At 54.1% G+C, this 9,025-nt stretch overlaps 1 protein-coding gene across 3 annotated transcripts; it reads right to left on the reverse strand.

Moving 5' to 3' along the window:
• Positions 1 to 234: 234 nt before the first annotated feature.
• Positions 235 to 4,152, reverse strand: Cd19 (CD19 molecule). 3 transcript variants are annotated; one of them, XM_005405157.2, is made up of 7 exons: positions 3,851 to 4,151; positions 3,347 to 3,613; positions 2,870 to 3,073; positions 2,449 to 2,727; positions 1,470 to 1,580; positions 1,158 to 1,206; positions 235 to 521 (listed from the first exon to the last, which is right to left on the reverse strand). In XM_005405157.2, the coding sequence occupies exons 1-7, from the start codon at positions 4,017 to 4,019 to the stop codon at positions 353 to 355; spliced, it is 1,248 nt and encodes a 415-aa protein (XP_005405214.1). In that variant the 5' UTR covers positions 4,020 to 4,151; the 3' UTR covers positions 235 to 352. The 3 variants fall into 3 exon arrangements, with proteins under 3 accessions (XP_005405214.1, XP_013360296.1, XP_013360297.1); XM_013504842.1 differs by having other exon boundaries at positions 1,470 to 1,577; positions 3,851 to 4,149; XM_013504843.1 differs by lacking the exons at positions 235 to 521; positions 1,158 to 1,206 and adding an exon at positions 1,222 to 1,309 and having other exon boundaries at positions 3,851 to 4,152.
• Between the last annotated feature and the right edge of the window lie 4,873 nt (positions 4,153 to 9,025).

Below are 9,025 nucleotides of genomic sequence, written 5' to 3' on the forward strand. Positions count from 1 at the left end.
TAATGCAATTCCAATCAAAATACAATTAGCATACCTCACAGAATTAGAGAAAACATTTGGAATTCATTTGGAATCAAGAGACCTAGAATAGCAAAAGCAATTCTGGGCACCAAAGGCGAGGCAGGAAGCATCACAATTCCTGACTTGAAATTATACTACAAAGCTACTGTGATAAAATCAGCATGATACTGGCAAAACAACAACAAAAAAAAAAAAAAAAAAAAAAGTTCTAGGGTAAGATTCCACCCTGGCATTGAACTTGAGCTGTGTCTTGGGGGCGGAGCCACATCTGGGCGGTGCCCCGGACCCCGTGGGAGGGGCTCCGAGCTTGGGCCCAGGGGATTGGAGGGAATTAAGAGAGTGGGTGGAGCTTGTCGCTGGGCGGAGCTTTATGCCAGGGGGCGGGGTCGGAGGATTTCAGGTGCCTCTTACCGGTGCCGGAGGTGGGCGTGGAGAGGGACAGCACGTTTCCGTACTGGTTCTGGGTCCCGTTTCCTGGGGGAGGAGTCACTTTGAAGAATCTGTTGGGAGAAGGGCAGGTGCCCCGTCAGGCTAGACCTGGGAGGGACTCAAGAGCCCACTCAAGATTCAGTCGCTTGGGATTGGCTCCTCTGTACCGGACAGCCTACACCGGAGTCTGGAACCATTCCAAGGTCTTTTGTTTGTTTTGTTTTGTTGTATTTTGTTTTTCTCTTTTTGAGACAGAGTCTCACTATGAAGTTCAGGCTGGCCTTGAGCTCACTTTGTAGCCCAGGCTGGTCTCGAACTCTCAATGATCCTCCTGCCTCAGCCTCGTGAGTGCTGGGATTACAGGCGTGCGCCACCATGCCCGGTTTGTTTTGTTTTTGAGACAGGGACTCACTATGTAGTTCAGGTTGGTCTTGAATTTAGTATGAAGCCCAGGCTGGCCTCGAACTTGCAGTGATCCTCCTTCCTCCCTAGTGCTGAGATTACAGGCCCTGCATCTAAGGAGGTCTTGACAGAGGGGGTAGCTTGGGAGCCGGACCTTGATCCTGGGCAATGTTTCAACTAGTAGAGGTGGAGCAAAGAACCCCCAACTCCACTCCACCCCACCCCACCTCCACCCCACCTGGGCAGAGGAACCAGAAGGCAGAGACAGCAGGGTGCAAGGCTGGGGCTGGGTGGACTCGCGTTACCTCCTGGTGGGGTCAGTCATTCGCTTCCTTTTCCTCCGCAGGACCAGGGCTAGTGGGAGTTAGGGGGAGTGATCAGAGGAGGGGCTGCTTGACAGGGTGCTGGGGTGGTCTCTTGGGCTAACAGAGGAGATGGTGGCTCAAATTCCAGGGGCCTGGGGAATTTGAGGGGGTCAGAGGAGTCGGGGGACAGGGTTGAGGGACGCGGAGGGGCGGGATGGGAGGAGAGGGAGGTGACTGTCAGGCTGGCCAACATGGGCACACCCTGACAAAGGTGGAGTAAGGTTGGGCAAACTGGCCGGGGACGTGACTCACCTCTTCGGATATGAAGAAAGGCTACCAGAGCACCCAGGCAGAAGATCAGATAAACCAAAGACACAGCAGGGACCTTCCAGCCACCACTCCTCAGCAGCCAGAGCCATACTGCTGGGGGACAGACAGGCGCTATGAGCAAGGGTCCCAGACGGGTACCTTACCTTCCAGCCTCAAGAAAACAAAGGACCCTTGATCTGGGGGACAGGAGCCACACACAGACTTGAAGTCCCAAGGTGTGAGGCTGTTCTCCTCCCTCCGAGGAGCCATGCCTCAGAGGCAGAAGCTGGCACAGAACGCGGTGCAGTATTCATTGAGCAAACTGTATACAGCAGGGCGATGTCAGGGCGGTGGTCAAAGCGAAGGGCAGAGGTGAATCGGTAAGGGTAGGGTTAGGACCTGGAACACTGCCAAGGTCAAGTTTGGCATGGAAGTTGAGGTTGAGCACGGTCAGGCTGTACTAAAGGACAGCATGGCCGGCACATTTGAACAGATTTAAGGGGTGCGGAAGGACGCGAGGCTCCGAGCTTGGGTGAGTGGGCAGGTGGTGGCATCTCGCATTTTGCAGAGCCGCTCAGGAGACTGTCGATCTACTTTGTCTATGCCACGCCTGAAGGGTCCATACGGCATCAAAGGCAATTCCCAGAGATGGCGTGGATACAGTCACCGGCACACAGTGACCGCGAGCCATGAGGGTAAAGGAGTCGGAGGACAGGAGTGCGCAGACCAGGATGAGAAGCCCAGGGTTTCGACAGCGAGGAGCAGGGGAGGAAGCCTCGTCAAAGCTCCTGGGAAGGAGCGGCCATTGGCAGAGATCCAGAGAAGTCAGGTCTTAGAAGAAGCAAAGAGCTGGAGTCGCTGCTCAGCGTAGAGGCTGGCTTTGGAGGCGAGGCCAGCCCCAGCCCCCAGGTTTTGGTCCAGGACTGGCACCCAGTCCTTCCAGGAGCCCCTCACGGACGCCCGCAGGGGAGACAAACTGTACCTGACCGGGCCATGACCTTCACGTGTATCTCGGTGGTCAGGTTGCCACGGAGACAATAATAGGTACCAGCAGCTTCGGCAGTGACCTGGGACAGCGACAGAACAGGCCCTAGGACCCACATCTCTTGGGCCGGGGGCTTCTCCCTCAAGTAGAGGCTCAGCAATGGGCTGTTAGGCTTCTTAGGGTGCACTTGGGTCCAGGAGACGTGACCTCGAGTCACGTGGGCAGGGGGCACCCCACAGGATAGCCAGAGTGTGGAGCCAGGGGCCACAGTGAGGTCTGGAGCAAGAAGAGACTGAGGTGAGGAAAGCCTGACCCTTGGGGAGGAGCCTCATCTCCCCGAAGCCCCCCAGCTTCCGGTCACGTCCCCCCTCCTCGGAGCCCGGGCATCCCCCACCCCCGCCCCAGCGCGCCCCCTCACCTTGAGTGAGGCTCTGGTTCAGACTGCCCCTGGGTGGGGCACACACCGGCTCCGCCTCCCAGCTCCAAGGGAGGCCCTTGTCCCACACATAGAGCTGGGAGTTGGGGGGCTGGGGAGAAGACGGCCTGGGGCCCGCTGAGGACCCGTTCCCCGGGCCACAGCTGAGGTCCCCTACATCTGAAGCGTTCCACCGGAACAGCTCCCCTGGGAAGAGACCCAGCCCCAGACACAGAGACATCAGGAGGGAGGAGAGACACTGAGACCAGGAAAGCAGAGACCCAGAGGCAGGGACAGGGACAGACCTGGCGCAGCCCAGTGTTGTGTCGCAAAGCTGCAGGCCTCTGCTCCCCCGAAACTGGCTCCTTTCTTGTCCCTCGTCCCGCCAGCCCCTCTCTGGCTGCTGGACACCCCTACCCCAGTCCATGGTGGGCCTCCCTCTTCTCACCCAGCCCGCGCCCCACCTGGCCCGGCCCTCACCGCTGCCCTCCACGCTCACAGTCCAGCCGGGCTGCCAGGCATCCCCGGAGGGGGGCCCTGCCTGGCAAAGGTAGAAGCCCCCCGTGTGGTCAGAGGCATTGACGACGAGCACCAGGATGCCCAGAGGCCCCATGTGGATGCCTAGGCTGGGGAGCCACAGGCTCAGCTCTAAGAAGGGTGCTGACTGGTTGCCCCGAGACCAGACCATCTGCTCAGCGGGGGCACTGGAGGGACCCCGGAGGCACGGCAGCACAGCATCGCCTCCCTCTGTGAAGGGTGGGGGAGAGAGAGAGGAGGCTTAGCCTCCTGCAGAAAGCAACAGACCGTAAGCAGGAGGGAGGGCCCACAGGGTGGGAGTGAGGAGCCCTCAGAGCCCTCCCAGATCCTCCCAGACTTTCACAAATAAAATGGAGGCTCAGAGAGGGTCAGTTACTCAGCTGAGGTCGCCCAGCGGAGCCCAGGCCTCCAGGCCCGACTTCTTCCCTCCCTGCCCTTCGGACGTACCTTCCACCTCCACCAGCAGTGGTTTCTGGGGCCTGACTCCCTTGGGGAAAAGGAAGAGGAGGAGGGAGAGGAGGAGAGGAGGTGGCATGGCAGCCAGGATCCCAGGCCACCCAGCTTTGCCGCGCAGGGGATGCTGGGGCAGGCTGGGGCCCGGTGGGCAATGAACCATGGGTGTCTGCGGAGGCAGCAGGCAGTCCCCCCAGAGAGGAAGGAGGTGGTCACAGCTTAGGCCCCGTCTCCAGGAACCTTTACGGACCACACAACTCACCTCTTCCCTGCCACACTGTTTTCTTCTTTTGTTGTTATTTGTTTGTTTGTTTTTGAGACAGTGTCTCACTATGTAGCCCAGGCTATCCTTGAACTCATAGCATTCCTCCTGCCTCAGCCTCCCAAGTGCTGGGATTACAAACATGCATCAACACACCTGGCTACACTGCTTTACTTTCATCCCAGCAGTTATGACCATGTGGAATGATCTGATTTGCCTGTCAGCTTGTTCTGTCTCCCCCGCTAGTACGTCCGCCCATTGGAGCAGTGACGGTCCTGTTTGCCACTGTTTGTCACAGTGCCCTGGAACAGGCACCTCCTGTGTGCCTGACAAGTACCTGTTGCATGAGTGGATTCAGTTTTAGGGGCTTCCTCTTTTTTTCTTTCGTGTGTGTGTGTGTGTGTGTGTGTGTGTGTGTGTGTGGTGTGTGTTTTAAGGGGCTGGCTCCCTCCTGCCACTCTTCCCCAGGCTCTGAATCATTAATACGCGTACACACACACACACACACACACACACACACACACACAACTTTCTTTTGTTCAACAACATTTGTGGGTTTTTTCACAGCAATCCTCCTGCCTCAGCCTCCTGATTGCTGGGATTACATGCGTGCACCACCACGCCAGGCAAACTAACATTTCTTACATTTCCTGAGTCTTCCATCTGCACACCCTGCCCATCACATCTTGGCAGATCAGAGTTTGAATCTTCTGGGCCATTACTTGGTTAATTCCTGTATCACCCAAAGCCTCAGTTTCTTTCTCTGTCAACCAAGGACAATATTAACATTATAAAAATATAGTTTGTGAGCTGCAGGCGTTGCTCAGCGGTAGAGTTCTCATCTAGTGCCCGAGAGGCCCTGCGTTAGAAACTCAACACCATGTTACCAGTACGCAGAGAGAGTGGACCTTTAGCATCAATTAATGGCTAAGATTTTGGCTAAGCCATCAATTAATGGCTTTTTCAAGCCAGATTTTGGGGTTCACACCACAAGCAGGTTTCTTCACCTGTAAACTAGAGCTACACCATAGATTATTCTGGGGCTAAGTCAGCCCACGTACATCACACTGGGAAGGGGCTGGGCAACTGTTTGAAAGACCGGAGGCACTATAGATAGCTCCTTTGTAGCAGGCCTCTTGAATGACTGGTGAGCGGGCATGGTGGCGCGTGCTTTAATTCCAACATTCTGGGAGGCTGAGGTAGGAGAGTCACAAGTTTGAGACCAGTCTGGGAAGCCTGGGATCCTGTGTCAAAATAAGAAATAAAATAAAAATGCCTGGGATGTAGATTCAATTCCCAGTACTACCAAATAAAATAAAGAAATGATTGAGGATTTATGTCCCTTTCTCCCCCAGGAAGCCCCTGCTTTCGTTAGGGAAGTGATCCTTTTAAAAATGGGGAAATCGAATCTCCAAGAAAGGCAACACCTGGGCTGGGAATTTAGCTCAGCGGCAAAGCGCCTGCCTGGCAAGCGCAAGGTCGTGAGTTCGATTCCTGGTACCAGAAGAAAAACAAAACAAAACAAGAAAGGCAACGCCTAAGGTCACACGTCCAACTGGTGTTACAGTGAGCAGGAGAACCTGGGAGTCCTGACTCCTAAATCTCTTCCTCCCTCTCACTGCGTCGGGGCGGGGGTAGGGCATTTGCTGCTTGGCTGTAGCTGAGCCCTCTGGGGTGTGTGTGTGTGTGTGTGTGTGTGCCGTTCACTAAAGGCAGGGAAAGGGTCCAGGGACTCAAGTGACTGCACTCTCAGTTGTTGATTCCCAGGCCTGTCTCACTGGGTTGTGGCTTCCTGTTTGCCTGGGCAAACCCCAGGGGACCCTTACAGGTGGCAGGGCCCCCCACTTCCCTTTAACTGGGTTGAGAGCCCTGGGAGGCGGAAGAGCGGGCACGGGGGAATGGAGGCAGTGAGCAGCCAGGTCCCCACTTGGCTTTCACACAACAGAATCTCTGCAGTCCCCTGTATCCGCTCCCCAGCTGCCAGGCTGCCAGAGCATGCCAGTCCTTGTCTTAAAACACTGCAGGGGCTTTTCATCTACGGAAAACAAAGCTCCAAACCTTGGCCTCCACAGCCCGGAGTGATGCTACATTTTCCACCCGCTTCTCCACCCCTCTCCTGCTCACCCTGTGGAGCCCGTCCCACCCCTGGGGCCTATGCCTCTGCTGCTTTGCTGCTTGACTGGCTCCTGTCAGCAAGTCAAATGTCACTTCCTCAGAGACACCATCTCTGAGTCCCCAGGTACTTTTTGACCTGAAGTCCTAATTTGATTTCCTTCCCAGCACTTCCCCAGTCTCAAATTATGCTTCTTGGTCTTCTCATCAACCTTCTGCCCTAGACTACTCTGTCTTTAACAGCAGGCATCTTCTCTGTTCCCGGATGTACCCTGGCACCTGCTAGGTGCTCGGTTAAGTGTTTGTAAAGGAAGGAAAAAAATTAGGAAGCATAAAAGGAAACATTTTAGCACATGCTCTAAGTTACCAACGCTAATCCACTTTATATCCAAAGGTGTTTTTTTTGTTTTTTTTTTTGTTTGTTTGTCTTTTTGAGACAGGGTCTCCCTATGCAGTTCAGGCTGGCCTTGAGCTCACTTTGTAGCCCAGGCTGGTCTTGAATTCGCAATGATCCTCCTGCCTCAGCCTCCTGAGTGCTGGGATTACAGGTGTGTACCAACATGCCTGGCTTCCAGAAATAATTTATTTTATATTATTATTATTATTATTATTATTATTATTACTATTTGTAGTGCCAGGGATTGAACCCAAGGCATTGCCCTAAGCTATATCCCCAGCCCTTTTTTTATTTTTGGGAAGTTCTCACCAAGTCCCCAAATTGCCCAGGATGAGCTCATCCTTGGGATCCCCCTGCATCAGCTTCCCAGAGTGTTAGATGACAGGCATCCTCTACGATGCCCAGTTTATATTACTCTTTTATCTTAGTTATTTTGAGAGGTGTGTAGTGTTGTCTCCCTGTGGCTTTAATTTACATTTCTCTAGTGGCTAATGTTAAATATCTTTTTGCGAGACTATTTGCCTCTGCGACATCAATGAACTGTCTGTTCTTATCCTTGGCCTATTTTCTTTCCTTTTTTGTTTTGTTTCTAAGAGGCATAAGAAGGATTTATCAGAGGTTGATCTAGGAAGCACACAAGGGTGGAGTGCAGGTCTCAAAGAAATGAGGCATCCCTTCGCCCATTTTCAAACTGGATAGCTAGAAGATTTGAAGCAGCCATGAGCCACGATCTCTGTTGTACAAAGACTGCTTCACCTACTTGGATTAGAAGTAAAGGGGCTAGGTGTCCCACTGTTGCCAAATTTGTGGTTTTGTGCTTCCAGAACAGTTAAAAGCACCTGAGCCCAAGAACAAGGCTTTAATCCTTATGTTCCAGCATAAGGGGTAAGTCCATAGGGAACAGGAACCCCAGGGTGACCCCAACAAAGAACAAGAGATAGGCAGGGTCAGGGGCTGGGGATTTAGCTCAGCGGCAAAAACGCCTGCCTGGCAAGCGCAAGGTCGTGAGTTCGGTTCCCAGTACCAGAGAAAAAACAAAAAAAAAAAAAAAAAGAGAGAGAGAGATAGGCAGGGTCCATGCGTCCTGTGGACCTTTCTCCGTGTTAGCTCCTGTGCTCCTGTGGAGGCGGAGTTTTAGCTAAGCCTGCGCTCTCCTTTATCCTACCCACCTCTTCATGCTGTGCATGTCTTATTACCACCTTACGTCACACCCTGGGGAGTAACTTTCCTATGTTAGCAAAGCAAAGAGAACCAGGTTTCTTCAGTTGCTATTCTATGATGTGTGTTCTTTGCCATCTGAAATTTGCCCCTTATCCTCTGGGAAAGTTCTCTGGAGCATGGCAGATCACTCTCCTGCCTTGATGGGTTTCATCTTAATGATCTTGGTTTTTTGGCTCCAGGTTCAACTAAATTTTTTGTTGGCTGTTTTTGTTTTTGAGACAGTCTCACTCTATAGTTCAAACTGGCCTTGAACTTAGTATGTAGCTCAGGCTAGCCTCAAACTAAGGGATCTTCCTGCCTCAGCCTACCAAGTGCTGGGATTTCAGGCTCGAGCCCTCACCCACGCCTGGCCTCATTTTCTGTCTTCAGATATGCTCTTCTAATTTTACAGCCTTGGAGACTGGTCTACTTTTTAACTAATTCTCCTGTCTATTACCCCCAGACTGAGCCCTGTGAGCTGTTTCATCACTAAGCAAAAGCACCGGAGAGATGCTGGGTGCCTGGACTGGGTGTTAGTGCTGGGGTGGGGGTGTTTCCAGGTTTGGAGATCTCTGCACATTGCAAGTAGAGTCTGCTGGCAAAATCAGCCTTGCAGTTTCGTGGAGAGTTTTCCCTCTGTTAACAGTTTGGGGGGAGGGGAAGCAAGGCTCTGGACTTTTGAATTGTCCGTCTCGGGCCAAGGGGAGAGGCCAATGATAATAGGAGCTTGACCCGGGGCCCAGACTGGGCGGAGAGGGAGGATTTGAGGCTCTGGGAGGGGGAGAGGGGGATTAGCAGAAAGAGCACCACCGTGGGGGTGGTGAAGTCGGGGATTCGCACTTCTATGACAGATCACCCGGGGACTCAGAGGCGCCCAGAAAAATGAAGCCGACCCAGCCCTGGCCCCAGGGACGCCGCAAGAGGGCGGAGGTGCAGGGAGGGCCCGGCCACCATTCGCTGTAACGCGAGCCAGGCCGCGGCGGAAGGGCGGCCGGCGATCAAAGGCGGGCGCGGGGGACGGGACGCGGAGGGAGGCAGCGCGTCCCCGAGGAGATGCAGCTAGAGCACAGCATCGCAGAAAGCGGAGACGCCTAGAGCCCTCCGGAGAGAAAGAACCGCGGGGCTCCGAGCAGCAGGCGTCCCACGGGGCCGCGCCGCCCAGGAGAGGCGGGGCCCGGGCTGGTGTGGGCTCGGCAAC

The sequence above is a fragment of the Chinchilla lanigera genome, unplaced genomic scaffold (genome assembly GCF_000276665.1).
Source record: "Chinchilla lanigera isolate Chin_1 unplaced genomic scaffold, ChiLan1.0 scaffold00092, whole genome shotgun sequence".
Taxonomy (NCBI): domain Eukaryota; kingdom Metazoa; phylum Chordata; class Mammalia; order Rodentia; family Chinchillidae; genus Chinchilla; species Chinchilla lanigera.

What these genes read in the sequence shown, in the direction of transcription:
- Cd19 (XM_005405157.2), bottom strand. Translation starts at nt 4,019, where the DNA reads ATGGTTCATTGCCCACCGGGCCCCAGCCTGCCCCAGCATCCCCTGCGC. An exon ending in CTTTCTTCATATCCGAAGAG is followed by an intron (nt 1,207 to 1,469) that starts GTGAGTCACGTC and finishes AACTCCCACTAG; the next exon opens with CCCTGGTCCTGCGGAGGAAA. An exon ending in ATGACTGACCCCACCAGGAG is followed by an intron (nt 522 to 1,157) that starts GTAACGCGAGTC and finishes TTCTCCCAACAG; the next exon opens with ATTCTTCAAAGTGACTCCTC.